Source organism: Eurosta solidaginis, chromosome 2 (assembly GCF_040869045.1).
Source record: "Eurosta solidaginis isolate ZX-2024a chromosome 2, ASM4086904v1, whole genome shotgun sequence".
In the NCBI taxonomy this organism is placed as follows: domain Eukaryota; kingdom Metazoa; phylum Arthropoda; class Insecta; order Diptera; family Tephritidae; genus Eurosta; species Eurosta solidaginis.
In genome coordinates, this window is record NC_090320.1 from 308,855,118 (window position 1) to 308,875,909 (window position 20,792).

Below are 20,792 nucleotides of genomic sequence, written 5' to 3' on the forward strand. Positions count from 1 at the left end.
TGTACCAACTGCCGGTGCTTGCATGCAGATTGGCGATGCGTTCTCAACGACGCGTTCTATCTGCACGTACCATTTTGAGATAGCATGCAACCCTGTCGTGTATTTATTGGTTAGCTGACAGCTGGTATGGTGAATTTGTGGTGTGCGAGTATATATATACATATATATATTTGCTTGCCCTTGAAAAAAAACTAGGTCACTGGGGCAGTAGCACACTAGGCCAGTAGAAAAAGTTGACTTTTTTCCAATTTCGGGACTTTGTCGTGTCGGGATTATTTAATTTCGGGACTCGGGTTGGTTTTGTACCGAGCCCTTTTAAGGACTGTTTGTGATGTATGTTGTTGAAAAACAACAAGTCCTGCCCCCAGCCAGAAGAAAAAAATTTCTTTGTAAAAAAAATGTTAATTTTTTTGTGCAAGGAGAGGTTTGTTTTTATTTTGTTTTCCTTTTTTTTTTGAATTCCTTTGTTGTGTATGACTGGTTGGTGCTGCATTAAATGCCCACATGAGTACGGAATAGAAAAACACGTCAGTCCCGATTGTGATGTTTTGCGTTTTTCGGTACTGCTTTGGTGTAGTTATCGGTAATCGCTTTTTTTCTTTTTTAATATGACAGCACTAATGAAACCTGCCGGTGTTGTGCCGTGGGTTGCCATCTCGTGGAAAATTATGGTGTTTATGGATTATACACGCAAAAGGTATGGCCGCGTAACCGGGACTTTAAGGACCCGTTACTGGAAGGTTGTGGTGAGTACATGCCTTCTACTTCGTTGTCAATATTTAAGCAACAACCACCGTGGAACAACGTAAGTATGAGATACTTATAAGGCATTTGAGTATTTGTCCTAATGGTTCTTTTCCTTTTTTTTTTTTTCAGTGTCAAATGGAGCCAATGCAGTTTATTTTAGTGACGGTGGATGGTAGGATAGATGTAGGCGATTGGCCAAACATGCACAGCTTCGATGCTCAAATCTTGTTTGGCCATTTAGAGATGTGGAAATTCTCCTACAGAAGTTCCCATTAAGGCTGCTTGATTGCTTACCAACGCAAATGACAGCAATCCAAAACGTATAGGGAATTAACAATGGCTATGGAATATGCAACAGATTCTTATCAACCAGGAGATACGCTTGCCCTTTTTCCATCCAGTGATTCTACGGAGATATATAAGTTACTGAACCACATGCAACTAGGTGAAAAAATCCGACATTTTTTTTTTTTCGGCAACTTTCATCCAAGTGCACGAAGAGCTATTGCACACCATATCAATGGCTGCGCGGTTGTCTTAATATACATGACATACCAAAGGCAATTCCTTAGCGCGCTTGCCAACAGTTGCACGTATGCAGCTGAATGCGCATTCCTGAAGTATTTATCTTCAAAAGAAGGGAGTGGTTTCTATATCAAACTTGTTTTAGATCTCGGACTCATATTATGCGAGTTGTTAATATTATGCCCATCTTGTAGACCAACATTAGTCCAACTCGTTGAGCATTTGCCCAAAATAATTTCTTTTGGACGACAAACGAATCAATTTCGTTGTACTGCAAAAGCAGCCGGCGAACATGATCATAGATTAATGGGTGTTCGTGTAATAAACGATGATGCTCATTTTCAAGTAGAGCTTAGTGCAGCTGGAATACGTCTTGTTGTAGATTTTATGGCGAGTTGGGGTGGTCCATGTCAGCGGATAGCCCCACATTTCGAAATGCTTCCAACGAAATATCCAAAAGCTATCTTTCTTAAAGTGGACGTTGATGCATGCCAGGACATAGCAGCCAGTCGAGGTGTTTCAGCAAGGCAAACGTTCATATTCTATCGCAATCGGACAAAACCGATCGCATTCAAGGTGCAGATATAATGGTGTTGGAAAGTAAGTTACAGGAGCACATCGGTTCAGGCAGTGGTAGAGACGAAGCTGCTGAAGATTACGGTCAAGAACTGATGGGACTGAATACATTTATATCCAAACCAGAATGCGAATGCCTAACTGAAGCTGATGGTCATTGCATGAATCATTGTCTTGCATCGGGGGTGGCTATCTGCAATCTGCCTGTGATGAGCCATTAATTTTGTCTGTGCCATTCAATCAACTTGTAAAAATCTTTTCATTAAGGTTTAAGGCACCGCCACATTTAGTGCCTGAAGAAGTTAAGTTAGTTATAAACCAAGCACGTACCATTGATTTTGATATGGCTGAGTCTATGACTAGCGTGCAAGATTTGACACTGGAACCGAAGGACCTTGATAATGAACAACCGGTTGATTTTCGTTACGTCAAATTCCAAAATGTACAGACTATACAACTTTATGTGCGTAATAATCAGTCAGGTGGAGAGGTAACACAAACTGATTCCTTTGGTTTAATTGGTTCACCAATTATGACGATAAAAATGACTGATTTCAAGCGTGTTGCGTATATCGAAAGTATACTACGGAAAGGTTGTAACAGGTATGTTTAATATCTTAATGGAGTTAAAAACATTTATGGAATTTTGAAAGTTGCTTATTAATTGGTTTGTAGGGGAGTATGGTTTTACGATGCCAGAAAACAAATTTGAAAACCCCAAAGGGAAGTGTACGCTTTCCGTTCCATACTAGCGGTATAGGCATGTCGTTTATACTCTAATTGACCAAAGATGGATATCACAAGTACATTGAATGAGCTTTGTTAAAAAAATTAATTAACACAACGTTCGATTTCTAAATCACTTTACCTTGTTTCAAAAGTTATTAATGAACCGAAAATGGCAAAATAAAGACTTCAAAGTCGAGATATTCAACTCATGACTTTGAACACTGCGAATAGTAAAAATTCTTTTCCTTTTTAGACATTCCCACAAAAATCGGTTCCAAGCACTAAGACCACTAGGGAAGTAAATGAATAAGAACAAGAAGGGCCACTTTCATTCAGCTAGAACTGTGTAATTTCCCGTCCCTGGTCCAACTGAGAAGGGATGACCCGTAAACAAATGCACTTGCGAGTGTCTTTAAAAGAAGACAATAAACAAAATGCCAAAACTACAAAGGCAACAACAATAATCGAAGCGGGTACACAACAAGCACACGCTTGCTTAGGTTCGTTTGCAATCCTTGCCGATAAACGCTCGCATTTGCCAGATGGTGAGGAATGGATGAAACAAGTGAGTCTTTAGTCTTAGTCTAATTTACCTATCGCGTCTATCTTATTTTAAACTTTACTCTTTACAGAGCCAAGGGAATGTTACAAAACGCACTGGAATCTGTTAGAAGAGGTTTTAATGTACCCAGCTTTTCTACCATTTCAACGTGACGACACCTATAAGCGCAACCTGCAATCAAGGTCACTTCCAACCCAGACGGCTCGTTGGCTGATCGTATGCGCGCCGTTTTAAATTCGCCCGCATTCGATGGTAAATAGTGTAATTAGGTGAGTTGTATTCGAATAACTTGAAATATGGGGCAACGGGATGGGAATTCATTAGCTTTTAACTATGCGGGATTTGACCCAACGATTTTTGCTTGCAAAACCGATTGTGCTTTTACTGAGTTTCGACGTCGTTCGCATCGTTAAGTTGACAACAGTTGTCTTCAAAAATGCTGACGTCAACAACTTAAAGTATTCTTTCACAGATAGCAAGATTATCTTAACTTTCGTACTTAACTCCTCATCGGTAAACTGACAACTCGTATTTCCATACAAATTTGTCCTACAAGTTCCAATGCAACAGTCGCGGGAAACTCTACAGCCACCTTTAGTATGATTATTGAAACCTACATCCCGGAATGTGTTCCATCTGTTTGCAGGCGATAGGTTAATGTATTCAACATTATTCCTTTATTAGATTCTCTTCTGAATGTAGAACTCTGAAATGCTTAGAATATTTGGAACACGTTGGCCTGGTATTACCTCGCGAGATACGAATATTACAAATAAGTACGCATACGCATGGTATTCCAAATATAAAACGATTCCACAAATTCTTAAATGGAGACGTAGGTTCCGAACATACGGAGTGAGTAAGTTAGGGTGTCCTCGCTCGGCGCGAGTGAATGTGGGGTTGACTTTTGGAAATTTAAAATATACAAAAGGCCGACAGCCCTCAGATTCGGTGGCAGATCGGTTCGCCCTTCTGCGGTAGGCTTTTCTGGTGTCCTCGTTCTGGGAGAACGAGTGAGTTGGGTTTTTCTGTTGTCCTCGCTCCGGGTGAGCGAGTGAATTGTGGAATTTTCTGTTGTCCTCGCTCTGGGTGAGCGAGTGAAGTGTGGGATTTTCTGTTCAGGGGGCTCCCGGTTAATATTGTTAAAAAAAAACTTAGAAAAAAATGTTTTTTGGTTTGCGAGCTTTTGGTAAGCTCTCCCGCGTCTTCGTGCGTCTCGCTCCCTTTCCCCATTGCCCACCAGTAGTCAGGTGTAGGATTCCCTCCGGTAGACTCGACACGAGACCGCGGGTAGAGAACAAAAAAGGAGAAGATGTAGGATCGCCCTCCGGTAGACTCGCACCATCACGAGACCGGGGGGTTGATTATAATTCGGGCCTCGGGAGAGACACAAGCTTAGGGATAGCGGGGCATCACGGCGCGTGGTTGAACGCGTCTTTATGTCCCGCGCTCCCTTTCCCCATTGCCATCGCGTAGTACGTTTTTGGATTCCCCTCCGGTAGACTCGCACCATCACGAGACCGGGGGTTGATTATAATATATGGCTCGGGAGAAACGCAGGCTTAGGGATAGAGAGACACGAAGACGCGGGTTCCTTAATATGCTTTCTATGCTTTCACCAACCGTGGGCCTCTGATTTTAGGTAGTCGGGGGAAATAGAAGTTTGGTTTTTGGGGTTTTGTAAGGCGGAATTTGGCCCCTTACACTTAAGCCTCCTTGTCGTGGGACGGAAGGAGTACCAATTTCGTAATTGGTCTCGTTATTTGTCCCTTGGTTGTATGAACGTCAACAACACGCACACGGTTATCAGAACCTAGGTGTGTGTTGACGATTCTCCCCAGTCTCCACTCGTTGGGTTGGAGGTTGTCCTCTTTGATAACAACTAGGTCTCCGGGTTTTAGATTAGGTTGTGGATGTTTCCACTTGTATCGTTTCTGGATCTCGGTGAGATATTCGCTTTTCCATCGCTTGCAGAAAGTGTGATGGAGGGCTTTGAGTTTCTGCCACCGATTGATCATCGAGGCCGGGCTCTTACTCGCATCCGGCTCTGGCGGAGCCAGTAGATGACTGCCAGTGAGGAAATGTCCTGGGGTGAGCGGCTCTAGGTCCGTCGGGTCATTGGACGCCGGGCTGAGCGGCCGCGAGTTCAGGCATGCCTCGATGCGGCACAAGAGGGTGAATTTGTGTGGTGAGGCTATCTTTTTGAAATGGCTTTTGAAGCTTTTCACTCCCGCCTCCCACAGCCCTCCCATATGGGGAGCGCCCGCAGGGATGAAATGCCAAGTGAGTGATTGGTGGCTGTACTTCGAGACAGCATTGTCTCGGGCTTGTGAAATGAAAGTTTTGAATTCCGATCGTAGGGATCGTGAAGCTCCGACAAGTTTGTCCCGTTGTCGGAGTAGATGTTTTTGGGACATCTGCGTCTAGATATAAAACGGGCAAAAGCTGCAAGAAATGATGGGGTGCTGAGGTCAGTAGTGGCCTCCAGATGAATCGCTCGTGTAGAATAACATACGAAAAGGCAGACATAGCCTTTGGATAGTCGACACCCTCTGCCGCGGTAACTTTTAATGTCGAAGGGTCCGGCGAAGTCGACTCCAGTATTCGTGAATGCACGGCTGAAGGTCGTGCGTTCGCAAGGGAGAATACCCATAAGTTGGGTCTGAGCACGCTTTCGGTGTATAGTACAAACTTTGCAAATATGAATGGTTGCCCTAATCAGGGTTTTGATGTTAGGTATCCAATATTGGGTGCGTATCAGACGTAACATGAGTTGGTTTTCCCCATGCATACTTTGTCGATGAAACATTAGGACTGCCAGACGGGATAACCGGCAGTTGTATGGGAGGAGGATTGGGTGGCGTTCATTAAAAGCTAAGTCCTTTGACGCCCCGAGTCGCCCTCCTACCCGAATGATGCCATGTTGGTCTAGATAGGGATTAAGTAAGAGTATTGCACTTTTCCCTGGAATTGGTTTTCCGGCCTTTAGATCATTATATTCGGAACTATAATGTTGTTTCTGATAGATTTTAATTAAGAGTTGGGTTACTGATTTGATCTCATCAGGAGAGATTAAAGGTGACTCGACCTGAAATGATTTTTTTGTTTTGGGGTGAGTTCTTCGGTAGAACCTCATAACGTATGAGAGCACCCGTAAAGCCCTAGATAGGTCTGAAGAGCGTTGGAGAACATCGGTAGTATTTACTGTTGTTGTTGCGCAGGTCTTCGCCCTCTTTTCCTCTACGGAGGTGATGTAGTCACTTTCTTGTGCTGGCCATTGGGAAGTGTCTTCTTGCAGCCAAGAAGGTCCCTGCCACCACAACGGATTGTTGACCAATTCAGACGCAGGTAATCCTATGCTACCTAAATCTGCTGGGTTTGATTCGGACTTTACGTGCAACCAGTCCTTATTTCCGACCATGTCGATGATCTTGGTGATCCGATGTGCGACGAAGGTTGACCAGGAACAAGGCGGTTTCCTTATCCATGCGAGAACGATCGTTGAATCCGTCAAAAGGTGCATTTTCACGGGTCCCAACTTGAGGTTCCTGAAAATTGATTCGGTGATTTCCGCTAACAGCACGGCTCCGCAAAGTTCCAGTCGTGGAAGAGAAAGAGTTTTCACTGGGGCTACTCGGGTTTTGGCTAGAAGTAGGTTTGTGCAGACATTATCATCCGTTTTGACGCGCATGTAAATGACTGCTGCATAAGCCTTCTCGGACGCGTCACAAAATCCATGGATCTCGATGTCGGTTCCTGGAGAAAAGTTTACCCATCTAGGTATCCTGATTTTATCGATTTCATGGTATTGGTCGGTGAAGGTTTTCCATCGTTCCAGCGTACTGGTAGATACTGGTTCGTCCCAAGCGGTGCCTTCCAACCAAATACTCTGCATGAGTATTTTTGCCACAATGACCATTGGTGCCAGCCACCCTAATGGATCGAAAAGTTTGGCGATTGCTGATAGTATCGCCCTCTTTGTAAGGTTTTCCGGGTTGTCCAGCGTCCCTGCTTTAAAATAAAATAAATCGGAGAGGGCATTCCATCGAATTTCTAATGCTTTAACTGAACTGGTATCTTCGAAGGCCAGGAAGTTTTCACTGAGGAGGTCTGCTTTGGGGATGTCCCTTAGAATGTCCTCTGAATTGGATGTCCATTTGCGAAGTGGAAAGCCCGCGGAGTGTAGGACTTGACGAATTTCATCTCTGGCTTTAATGGTCGATGTGATCGTATGTCCACCCGCTAACACGTCATCTACATACATACATGTATTCTCGCAGTATGCTAGCCGCTGTAGGGTGTGAACTTGCGAGTCGTCTGCTAGTTGTAGGAGTGTTCGTATCGCGAGATATGGCGCGCAATTCACTCCGAAGGTAACCGTCTTTAATTCGTAGAGACTAATAGGGTCATTCGGGGAAGTGCGATATACAATGCGTTGAAATTTGGTGTGATTTTCGTTCACCCAAATTTGACGATACATCTTTTCGATGTCGCTATTAAAGACAAAACGGTATAGTCTCCATCGTAGGATTAGTATGGGTAAATCGGCTTGTAGAACTGGGCCTGGGAGGAGAATATCATTTAAGCTATTACCGTTTGCCGTAGGGCTCGAGGCATTAAATACTACGCGTACCTTTGTAGTGGTACTTTCCGCTTTAATAACGGCGTGGTGGGGCAGGAAGTAATGATCCGAATCGTCGGATGGGATATTTCTTTACAATTTTTCCATATGTCCGAGCGTTTCATATTCTGACAACACTCGAACATATTCTTTACCTAAATCTGGGTTTTTTATTAGCCGCCCCTCATTCCGGAAGAATTGAGAGCATGCGCGTTTCAGGGACGGTCCTAAATTATTATTATTAGGGTAATCCTGCCTGAATGGTAATGATACGGTGTATCTTCCATCTTCATTCCGTTTCGTTGTTTCCTTAAATAATTGTTCGCAGTACCTTTCCTCTTCATTCAATATTTTATTTTTGGGTACATTTTCTACCTCCCAGAAAGCTTTGAGTTGGTTGTCTAACGCAACCTCGTTGTAGAAAGACATAATGCTCTTCGTTGGATTCGGTGATTCGATACGACCGGTTAGTATCCAACCGAACACTGTCTCTTGGGCTAAGAGTGTGTTTAGCACATTCTTTTTTATACCGTTCATTATAATTTGGGGATATATGTCTCCGCCAAGTATGAGGTCTACGTCTTCGTTGACGTAGAACCTCTTGTCTGCCAAAACCAAGTCTGGGAATGCCTGCATAGTCATTGCGTTGATATGGCAGGATGGAAGATCCCAAGTGAGTTTCGCTAAAACTAGTACGGGTGTAGTCAGGCGGAAGCAGGGATCCACTGGTGAACGTAATTCGATGTTGGATGCTTCTTTCACCTGAGCTGACACCTCATTTGTGATGCCTGAAACATCGGCATGCATTTTCCTCGCTGGCAAATTGATTCTGCGTTTCAGTCTTTCAGTTATAAAGGAACATTCAGACCCAGAATCAATTAATTCCCGCGCGGAGAAGTCGGTACCATTATGGTGAATGTGTACGCGAGCAGCTCCTAATAGCACGCCTGTGCTGGAATTGGCATGGCAGGATTTGACATTCTGATTCGCAGAGTAAGGTGGTTGTCCCGATTCCTGTCTTTTCCTTGCCTGTGCCGAAGTTGATGGGGCATTATCCGCATGCAGGAGCGTGTGGTGACGAGAGTGGCATTTGGAACAGTTGTATGAACTGGTGCACCTCGTCACTGTGTGTCCTGGGGATAAGCAATTCAGGCAGCCATTTGTGGATTTGACGAATTTAATCCTTTCTGCCGGGTTTAAATCGCAAAAACGTGAGCAGTTGCGTAATCTGTGCTCCGTAGATTTGCACATTTTACACATTGATTTTGTTGTTTGCTTGGTTACTTTGGTTCGAAAGCACCAAGTCGTTTGGGTGACTGGCGCGACGTGTTTGACTTTTGCATTTTAGAAGTGGCATTCCCTGTAAAACCAGACACGGTTTCAAGTGTCTGAAAACGATTTGACAAGAATTTGTCCATATCCTCCCACTTGGATTTGTCCGTCTTGTGGTCAATGCTCTGCTCCCATAGAGCCAACGTATTCTCAGGTAATTTTGTCGAACATAAATAAGTAATAATCGCATCCCAATTTGAAACGTCAATCTGTTGTGTTTTTAAGGATGCTAAACAATTATTTATGTCGCGCTGTAAGGTTTTGATTGAGCTGCCGCACTCGCTATCTATCTTTTTTAGATTAAACAAAATTTGTAGTTGTGAGTTTACGAGAATCCGCTTATTCTCGTATCTCTCACAGGTTTTTCTAGGCTGTTTCGAAGCCTTCATTTGTCAAGGGACATTTCTTGACGATGTCTTTTGCCTCACCTTGGGTTTTTTGGTTAAGGTGGAACAACTTTTCTACCGGGCTTAAGCGACTGTTGTTTTTGTAGATGGCCGTGAACAGGTCACGAAACGTTGGCCAAGATAGGTAGTCGCCCTTGAATACCTCAGTATCGCAAGCTGGCAGGCAGATACTGTGTTCGCGCACGCGTTCTCCCTCAGGTTTGACTGCCCTATCTTTTTCCTCCTTCAATTTAGTTTGAATTTCAGCCATGTTCGACATGCATCTCAGGAATACGGCATATGCCGCTTTATGCTTGATCCGCTGCAATTTTCTTTGCGTCGAGCGTGTCAGAGCCAAGCAACTCCTCTAGGGCGTTCTCTGCTTTTTCCCACTTGGCTTGCAACTCTTTTTGCTGTATTGCAAGAGTGTGTACAGTGTGCAGAGCCGCATTGATATCATTAAAATCGGCCTCGAATTCGATTATTCGATCGGCCAATCTAATGTAGGAGTCCATGTTCATGGTTGAAAAGTGGAGAGCGAATTAACCAAGGGATATAAAACTTGAAAAACCTGAGCGAATCACCCAACCAACAACTATTTATCTATTTTAGTTACTACTTTTAATTTGTTTGTTTTTGTCTGACTTTGCAGATTATGTGTGCCTTAAAACATAGAGCAGGGGGTAGCAACACCGATGTGTACTGTGTAAAGTAAAGGAGGGGCCACTCGCCACTTCAACCTTCAATTTTATTATGAAATAAGTACGCGCGTTGAGATAAACTCGACGAAAAGTGTGAAACCGTGAAATAAATCTTATGCAACAAGGAACAAAACTGTGTAACAAGATTAATTAGAGAAATTAGTGAAAATAATGTGATGCAAAAAGAAAATTTAAATCGAATGGCGTGAAATTTTTTGTGAAAGTGAGGTTATGTGTACCTCTTCCTTGTGCTGTGTCCGGAGAGCCTTACCGCTGGTGGGGGGACAGGCCAGATAGTCACAAGGAATCTTAAACGACGTTAATGCAACGCGTTTGCACTTATTTTCCTTTTTGGCACTACACAGTTTTTCACACTTTTCGCGGTTAATTATAATCACGTATGGCACTTTAAATCGATTTTTCGCACTTTCTTATTTATTATTTTTTAACCAAAAAAAAATGTGGCAAGAAATATTGCACTTACTTTGAACTTTTTTGGTGATTCTTATACTGTCGCTAATGTGGCAAGATGGCTTGATCTCTCAGTGTTTTTGCACGCTGGTATGAAATAATAGACTTTTTGTGGTTGTCGCAAAAATTCTCCGGCTAACTTTTTATGTTAGGAATTCTGAAGTGTGTGCGGTCAGCTATGGTATCTTGTGATGTGGACTGTATATAGGTACTGTATTCCAAATTCCTGGTGAAGATGGACCAAATGTTCGGCCGGGGTGCGTCTAATCCTGGAGGTAGGTGGGCGCGCCGGGTCGATCTCAATGAAGACGAGAATTTCTTGTTATAATAATCTGTTTTATTGTATAGCAAGCTACAACCGTTGACCCGCAAAATCCTCCGTTTTGGAGGGGAAAGGCACCCACACATCAACCCCGACATGCATATGCATGAGTGCTGACAAAAAACACACATACACGTATATGTACATGCATGCACATGCAGGTGGCGGTGATGGTGTGGGTGGTTACAAATTAATTCGAGTATCGATTCGCAGGGTTGCATTGGGGGGATCGCAGACAGATGCGGAAAAAGTTAGGCATCCTGCCTAAACACATGTCTTTATTTCGGCTTCGCATGCTTGTTTATCAGTTTTGCCAGGTTGATGCGACTAAATCGAACATGACAATGGAAATTACTTTAAAGCTCTCAGCAACAGCTTTCATTTGATATCCATATTACACACACATTGTGGGGGTATCCGGGTCCACGTTTTGGCCTATATCTCGAGACCCTAGTCACCAATAGGTATGAAAACTACCCTGTACTAAAGCACTCGTCAACAGCTTTCATTTGATATCCATATTGTATAAACACATTCTAGAGGTGCCCGGGTCCACGTTTTGGCCTATATCTCGAGACCCTAGTCATCAATACGTACGAAAAATACCCAGTATCAAAGTACTCATAACCAGCTTCCATTTGGTACCAATATTGTACAAACACATGCCAGGAGTACACAGGTCCACGTTTTGATCTCAAGACCCTAGCCAGAACGGGATGAAAAGTATCCTATGTCCGTTCCCTGGTTCTAAGCTACCTCTCCACCAATTTTCAGCCAAATCGCTTCATCCGTTATTGAGTTATGCATAGTGTAACTAACACGACTTTCTTTTATATATATATTTTTTTTGTCTCCCGTACCTTATTTTCATTATACGTTTGAAGAATATATACGAATTAAAAAGAAAGATAAATGTGTAGACGAATTTATTGAAATGCAACGCTTCCCGCAAAATATAGAAACGCTTAGCGAAATAGATTTCTTTTCAGTTGAAAACACATTGAGAAATGTGAAACCTTAATTTTTTTCATATTTCACAAAAGAAAAAAAAAAAAAAACAAGTAAGGAAGGCTAAGTTCGGGTGTAACCGAACATTACATACTCAGCTGAGAGCTTTGGAGACAAAATAAGGGAAAGTCACCATTTAGTAAAATGAACCTAGGGTAACCCTGGAATGTGTTTGTATGACATGTGTATCAAATGAAAGGTGTTAATGATTATTTAAAACGTAGTGGGCCTTAGTTCTATAAGTGGACGCCTTTTCGAGATATCGCAATAAGGGTGGACCAGAGGTGACTCTAGAATGTGTTTGTACGATATGGGTATCAAATTAAAAGTATTAATGAGGGTTTTAAAAGGGAGTAACCCTTAGTTGTATATGTGAAGGCGTTTTCGAGATATCGACCAAAATGTGGACCAGGGTGACCCAGAACATCTTCTGTCGGGTACCGCTAATTTATTTATATATGTCATACCGCGAACAGTATTCCTGCCAAGATTCCAAGGGCTTTTGATTTCGCCCTGCAGAACTTTTTCATTTTCTTCTACTTAATATGGTAGGTGTCACACCCATTTTACAAAGTTTTTTCTAAAGTTATATTTTGCGTCAATAAACCAATCCAATTACCATGTTTCATCTCTTTTTTCATATTTGGTACAGAATTATGGCATTTTTTCTCATTTTTCGTAATTTTCGATATCGGAAAAGTCGGCGTGGTCATAGTCGGATTTTGGCCATATTTTATACCAAGATAAAGTGGCTTCAGATAAGTACGTGAACTAAGTTTAGTTAAGATATATCGTTTTTTCCGCAAGTTATCATGTTAACGGCCGAGCGGAAGGAGAGACGGTCGACTGTGTATAAAAACTGGGTGTGGCTTCAACCGATTTCGCCCATTTTTACAGAAAACAGTTATGGTCATAGAATCTATGTCCCTACCAAATTTCACAAGGATTGGTAGATTTTTGTTCGACTTATGGCATTAAAAGTATTCTAGACGAATTAAATGAAAAAGGGCGGAGTTACGCCCATTTTGAAGTTGTCTTTTACCATTGTATTTTGTTGCACCACATCATTACTGGAGTCGAATGTTGACATAATTTACTTTTATATTGTAAATATATTAAATTTTTTGTTAAAATTTGACATTTGAAATTTGAACACTACGCATAACTCAATAACGGATGAAGCGATTTGGCTGAAGATTGGTGGAGAGGTAGCTTAGAACCAGGGAACGGACATAGGATACTTTTCATCCCGTTCTGGCTAGGGTCTTAAGATCAAAACGTGGCCCTGGGTACTCCTGGGATGTGTTTGTACAATATGGGTACCAAATGGAAGCTGTTTATGAGTACTTTGATACTGGGTATTTTTCGTACGTATTGATGACTAGGGTCTCGATATATAGGCCAAAACGTGGACCCGGGCACCCCTAGAATGTGTTTATACAATATGGATATCAAATGAAAGCTGTTGACGAGTGCTTTAGTACAGGGTAATTTTCGTACCTATTGGTAACTAGGGTCTCGAGATATAGGCCAAAACGTGGACCCGGGCACCCCTACAATGTGTTTATACAATATGGATATCAGATGAAAACTGTTGATGAGTGCTTTAGTACAGGGTAGTTTTCATACCTATTGGTGACTAGGGTCTTGAGATATAGGCCAAAACGTGGACCCGGATACCCCCACAATTTGTGTGTAATATGGACATCAAATGAAAGCTGTTGCTGAGAGCTTTAAAGAAATTTCCATTGTCATATTCGATTTAGTCCCATCAACCTGGCAAAACTGATAAATAAGAATGCGAAATAAAGACATGAATTAATAATACACACATACCTATATACATATTTACTTCCTATTCGATTTGCCTGAAATTTGGTGTATTAATTTGCCTGTATTAGTATTTACGATCCTTTTTTCCTGCAACTAGACCAGAGACGGACTGGGACTGGGATTACGACTAGGACTGGGGCTGAGACTCGGAGTGGGACTGGGACTCGGAATAGGACTGGAACAAAATACATGGCACACTCTGGGACTGGCAATAAGGGATGAAGAAGAATGAGAAGAACTTGAGAGAAGAGAAAAGAGGGAAGGAGAAGGAGACTGGGAGAGAGATAGAGTGAGACGAATTAGATGAATCGAAAAAACTAATGGAGGAGTGAATAAAGGGATTAAGAGAAATATAAGAGTGTTTATACAATATGGATATCAGATGAAAACTGTTGATGAGTGCTTTAGTACAGGGTAGTTTTCATACCTATTGGTGACTAGGGTCTTGAGATATAGGCCAAAACGTGGACCCGGATACCCCCACAATTTGTGTGTAATATGGACATCAAATGAAAGCTGTTGCTGAGAGCTTTAAAGAAATTTCCATTGTCATATTCGATTTAGTCCCATCAACCTGGCAAAACTGATAAATAAGCATGCGAAATAAAGACATGAATTAATAATACACACATACCTATATACATATTTACTTCCTATTCGATTTGCCTGAAATTTGGTGTATTAATTTGCCTGTATTAGTATTTACGATCCTTTTTTCCTGCAACTAGACCAGAGACGGACTGGGACTGGGATTACGACTAGGACTGGGGCTGAGACTCGGAGTGGGACTGGGACTCGGAATAGGACTGGAACAAAATACATGGCACACTCTGGGACTGGCAATAAGGGATGAAGAAGAATGAGAAGAACTTGAGAGAAGAGAAAAGAGGGAAGGAGAAGGAGACTAGGAGAGAGATAGAGTGAGACGAATTAGATGAATCGAAAAAACTAATGGAGGAGTGAATAAAGGGATTAAGAGAAATATAAGAGGGGGGAGCAGAGTTAGACGGAAAACGCTTATTAAGATGTATGCAGATGGACCAAATTTAGGGCAGAACAACGTCTGCCGGGTCTGCTAGTTTATTATAATCTGTAGCTAAAGGGTCGAAACTCTTAGAAGGTAACACTATGTTGTTGCACAAGTTGGAAAGCAAGTACACAACCTCATGACACACTTTATCGATTAAAATTTTTGGTTATCAGTTGAGTATGTGATGTAGCTGACTTTCAGTGGTAAGAAAGAGGTGGCGTGTGGCATGGTGGCGAGCCCCTGCTAGCTCGTCGGACGGGGTAGGGTTTTGCGCACCAGCCTTACCAACAACTACACCAACAAAAAAGTAGAGTTCATGCCTAAGTGCTAAAAGGAAAAGAGGAAAACTGAAAGAGATACAATAGACGTAAGGGGAACAGAGAGAGAAAGGAGGGAGAAAGCAAAGAAAAAGAGAAAAAAGGTGGAGGCCTGTCTAGTCAGGTGGAGTCTACCCACCCTCTTCGCGTATCTTCCGCGAAGCCATGGGCGCCGTGCTGACTCTTCTAACTTTACGGCGCCCCAAACCTGCTGTAGGAGAGCTGTGAGCTGACTCTACCGACCCCTGCCGTAGTTCCGACGGAAACCAAAGCTTCCAGGCATGGTCCGCTTGAAGAGCATCTCCCCGGTCAAACTGAGTCCTTTTATATACGTATCCGTCAGATACGCATAAGTCTGGCAACTTGTCCTTGTTATCTGCCACTGTTTTTCGCAATTCGCAGTATTCGTCGGAGTCAAAACATGGCAAGTCTAGATACTCAAGATACCTCAAAATTTACTCAAATTATCGTGTTTACAGACGGACGGACGTACGGACATGGCTAAAGGAATTTCTTTTTTCACCCAGATCATTTTGATATATAGAAGTCTATATCTATCTCGATTAGTTTATGCCGTTACGGATTACCGTTATGCGAACAAAGTTAATATACTCTGTGAGCTCTGCTCAGCTGAGTATAAAAACATGTATAGCACTGATAAAATAACTAGGTTAGAAATGCAGTGGAAGAATATCTATCTCCAAAATTGGAAAAATGTGACTTCAACTTTAAGTTTTTGGTTTGAGGTTAAAGACCTTAAGAACGCGTTAAATGAAAACCCTTTCCAAGAGCTTGTCGATTTTGTGCTTACATTTGTTTTGCTGCCAATATGTAGTGCTGAAGTTGAAAGAACGTTTTCAAACATGAGTTTAATTGAAAGCAAACACAAAACAAAATTAATTTAGTTATGTTGAATTCGCTTCTGACAATAAGAAGTGGTCTTAAACGGCTGAATAAATGCTGTCATGACTTTGAAATAAACAGCGAGCTCTTAAAATTAATGAACGCAAAAAATATTTATGAATGTAGCAATAATAATTCAGACGAGTTGTGTGGCATCAAAACGGCTTTTCATTAGCTACTTGGGCGACCAGGGCCGCAGCCATTACACCTACCGACCTACCTAGCAATAATAATAATTCATCTTCTGAGGACGAAATCATAGATTTTGAAGTCTAAGGCCCTTCATATATATCTCGTCCCAACATAAACTTAAATATCGCACGATACCTTAACGCCAAGTGGCAAAACAAAAGTTAAAAAATAAAACTCATTTTTGTTGCTAAAAAAAAATTGAACTATAAAAACAGTATTATTTATGTACCTCTATTGAACCATTTTTTGTGAGTTTACTGTACCTTTTTTATTTATAACTTTGTTTAAGTTTGATTTGAAATAAATGTGAAAACTTACATTGAAAAATATACACATACTTTTAGCTCTTTTTGCAACGGGTTTTGGATTTTCTTGAAGAAATTAGCTTTTTCCAACCCCAAAGAGATTTTTTTTCCTGGCAACACTGGTACTCCCACTGATACACAGAAGCTAAGAGCGCAGACGACATTACACACATACATTAGGACGGTCATACTCTTGTCAGTGTGTCTCGTGTAAGGGAGGGTTGCATCGGACAGGTTGTTCTGGGCTAGACCCCACAACCAGACGTCCACGTAACTTTTATAAATCTTTTGTGGCTCGCTGCTGTTCACGTCCTAGGACGTCCCGTAGTCTGCGCCTCAGCGCCCCCCCCCCCCCCCCGCTTCCTTCCAGCAGTCACGCTGCTCAGCAAGCCAGAACAAGTACCCGCTGTTGCTTGCGCCCCACGGCGCCACCCCCCCCCCCCTCTTTTCCGGCAGCAATTGTGTAGGTCAGAGAAACAGACTCTTAGTCCCTACCACCCTTTGCACCGTTTGCCAGCACGGAATATATATGTTTGCGACATCCGCCCAATGCAGCTCCTGCCATGGACAGTGCCACTTTCCTAGATGTTCTGGTCTCCGCGACGGCAACCCCCCGACGGGTTTCATTGCGCCATGTTGCCAGGCCGCATACCCAAATACACAGGGTATCCCAATGCCTACCCAAGGACGTCTAGTCCCAGGGCCTCAACAGCAATCGCGTTCTGGCCTTCCACAACCATGGCGTAGTCACCCGTAACTTACTCCCAGAGTGACGACGTCTCCCCCTATGCACTTCAGAATTCTGAAGTTAAACTGTAATGGATTAACTGGGAAGATCACCGAGATAGTCGACTTCATGAAGCGGCCCAACATCCGCATTGCTGCGATTCGAGAAACTAAACTCACAGCAAGATCTGCATTGCAGACCTGTTCTGGGTATAATGTCCACAGGAAAGATCGCGAGAGCAGAAATGAGGCGGCCTCGCGTTTATCATACACCACACTGTGCAATATCAAGTTTACAATGAAAACCATGGTATGCATGTGTGTGCATACACGTATACAGAATGTTTACATCAGGTTCGTCATGTCGCTTCCAACAACCTGATAGAAACTTTGCTTTACGCCCTGATGTAAATTTCCATCAGCCATATCTGTCAATTGATGCATCATCATACACTACACTGTGCAATATCTATAATCTTCGTAAAGTTTACAATGAAAACCATGGTATGCATGTGTGTGCATACACGTATACAGAATGTTTACATCAGGTTCGTCATGTCGCTTCTAACAACCTGATTGAAACTTTGCTTTACGCCCTGATGTAAATTTCCATCAGCCATATCTGTCAATTGATGCCTCAAATGACTGACAGCTGTCTAGAAGGGTAGAATTTATTTCAAAATACGGTATACGGTATAACAGATTGCAAGCGTTTATTGTGTATCGTATAGGGCTGACTACATTCACGACGGCGGTGTAGCCGCCACATCTGTCATATTATTTTTACACATGTTCTTATGAGCGTCGTTATTTTCGGCACGACAGAGCAGCACGACAATCAATCACGAAAGGCGTTGTAGCCAAATTGAACCTAATTCTATTTTTGGGAAGCGACAATGAGTGGTGTCTTTTTTATTTTATCAATAAAAACTAAAATAGAAATAAGTAACAGATAATAAAAGGTATAATCATTCTTTTGGGCATTTTTAAACATAATTCATATTTTTTTCAAAATTTTTCGCTACTGTTTGCTGTAATTTATATTGGTGGCTGCCGCTTTCAAAGTAATCTAGAAGCCAATGCTTGGCTACGGTTGTCGTCAAGCTTTGCTTTATTGTCGTTGTGGTCGTAGACGCCGTGTTGAATGTGATCAGCCCTTATGAGTTCATAATAGGGGTGTTAATGTTGGCCGATCCCTTGATTTTTGAGGAACAACGTTATATGGGAGTGTGACCTCTCAGTCACAGCGTGACTGTCTCTGAAACAAAACAAAAACAACAAAGGAAAATTAATTTATATTTTTCCCTACGGATGGTTTTGCGAATAAGTAGTAGATGTCGCAGGAAAACTCTACGGAACAGGCTCTACTAAAGCACTCATTAGTAGCATATATGTATATACATACATAACATTACTAGGGGGACTCATGTAACCGTATAAATGCCTTATAAAGTGTGTAAACGTATTAATTTATCTAGTGCGTAAACGAGCTGTCAAATTTTGTATGAAAAATCATTTACACAATTTGTATAAATTTACGCGCACATTTCATTGTGTAAACGCGGTAAACTCAAAGGAATGCAACCTTGCAGACATTACAGCAGGAATTTTCATCAGAAATTGCCAACATTAGAAAGTCATTTACAAGTATATCTTAGTAAAGACGTTTTAGTTTTAATTTTTCACTTAATCGTGGCATTTTTTAATTTGTATAACAATCAAAAAAATGTTGTTCGTCAATAATACAGCCGATAAACAATCAAGTTTATCAAGAGTATTACTAGAGTATTAACAGCGTGTGTAAATGGATATAATTTTACACCTTATAAGTTTATATGCTTTCATGAGTCCCCCTACTATTTCCAAAGAGTATATATACTCTTTGTTATTACTGCGACCATCGATTTAACAGTGGATATATTCTGTTAGCGAGGGTGTTTCTATAGCCGCCTCGCTATCATTTTCTGGGATATGTACTGTTTTTCAGCAGCTTAAATAATACGCTAATTATATTGGCTCATAGCATATAGCATATAAGCGATTTATTCCTGTGACCATAGCTTTATTTTAGTGTATGATTGATTTTATTGGTAAGCGTGATTGGTAACGGGAAATAAATGATGTCACAGGCAATCTGTCACGGTTGTTCCTTCTAAGCTGTCGCTGAAATGTGCTGTGATATTTCAGTACCTGTGACAAAATAACAGGTACACGGATATTTGCCAACTCTAAATTGGATGTTAAATAGATTGTACCAACTATATAAAAATTATGGATTTCTCGAATTTTCAAGTGCGCAGAGTAAATATAAATACTTATTTACGTGGCGATAAATGAAGGATATCTGAAAACCAGTCATTATTTCTTGAATTCACTCTAGTGTCCACCGTCCGCAATTTATATTCCAAACTTCATAACTTCGCAAGAGGAGCAACGTATATTGGACCAGGTTGAAAAAACTGCAAAGCCTAAATGGACTCAATTGCTTAATAGGCGGCTTATAAATTATGGAGGCATACCTCATCCAAACGGAATGGTGGCTGAGGAAATTCCGGAATGGTTACAAGTCGTAATAGATAAAGTTAATAATTTAAGTAAGTTTTTCAATATTATGAAAAAAGATTACCAATTATTTTATTTTTAATGCAAAATAGATATATTTGAATCTAGAAAGGCGAACCATGTCCTCGTTAACGAATATCTCGCAGGACAAGGTATTATGCCACACACTGACGGCCCTCTATTCTATCCCATAATATCAACAATAACTTGTGGCTCGTATACTATACTTGAATTCATAGAACGGGATCAAACAAACGCAAACGAGCGGTATTCAAGGACTGATGAAAACAAAGTTTGTAAGACCCCTCCGAAATGTTATAACCGGGAAGTTAGCTTCAAATTGCTTTTAGAGCCACGAAGTTTGGTAATATTGAAAGACTCACTGTACACAGATTACCTGCATGCTATTGATGAAGTCAAACAGGATGTTCTCTGTGATCGAGTTTGCAATTATGAAAACTGCGAAAGAAGGCATAATATGGGAGATATATTGCAGCGCGAGAAGCGCATTTCTCTTACTATAAGGCATGTGCCGAAAACGACAAAAATGAAGCTAAAGTTTTGTTAAAATTATACGTTTTGAGTAACGTTTTACAAAACGGCGCTGTACCTAATTTGTATCGTACATTATGGCGTTTTACCTCCGTTTTAAGAATTCGAAAGCAAAAATCGCTGTTTGAAAACACGTTTCTCACAAATATGCAACTGTTGACTGAAACGGCATTTTTTAATGCTCTTATCGACGATTTCCATAATATAAATTAGATAGTGCGTTGTCTTGAAAAACAAACAAATTTCCCCTGCTATTTTTCTGTAATATAATGTACCAAGTAATAAAATAAAAACAAATTAATATTGTAACGAATTTTGGGAAATTCCGCTTATTTGAAAGCTGCTACCGTTTGAATCGCTGAACTGTCGAATAAATAACTCCAATACTCTGT

At 41.4% G+C, this 20,792-nt stretch overlaps 2 protein-coding genes and 1 pseudogene across 3 annotated transcripts in view; 2 read left to right on the forward strand and 1 right to left on the reverse strand.

Moving 5' to 3' along the window:
* The first annotated feature begins 1,260 nt into the window (after positions 1-1,260).
* Positions 1,261-20,792, forward strand: part of LOC137241447 (thioredoxin-like protein 1) — a 105,947-nt pseudogene continuing 86,415 nt past the window's right edge.
* The window catches only part of LOC137241449 (uncharacterized), a 50,647-nt gene continuing 48,031 nt past the window's right edge, over positions 18,177-20,792 (reverse strand). Inside the window, exon 2 of the mRNA XM_067769066.1 lies at positions 18,177-18,544. Coding sequence (XP_067625167.1) covers positions 18,528-18,544 — 17 coding nt within the window. The 3' untranslated portion in view covers positions 18,177-18,527. The remainder of the gene's footprint in view (positions 18,545-20,792) is intronic.
* LOC137242935 (alpha-ketoglutarate-dependent dioxygenase alkB homolog 6) lies at positions 19,231-20,713 on the forward strand. Of its 2 annotated transcripts, none has more exons than XM_067770198.1 (3): positions 19,231-19,578; positions 19,667-19,880; positions 19,941-20,713. In XM_067770198.1, exons 1-3 carry the CDS (start codon positions 19,558-19,560, stop codon positions 20,414-20,416), a joined length of 711 nt encoding a protein of 236 aa, XP_067626299.1. In that variant the 5' UTR covers positions 19,231-19,557; the 3' UTR covers positions 20,417-20,713. The 2 variants fall into 2 exon arrangements, with proteins under 2 accessions (XP_067626299.1, XP_067626298.1); XM_067770197.1 differs by having other exon boundaries at positions 19,235-19,587.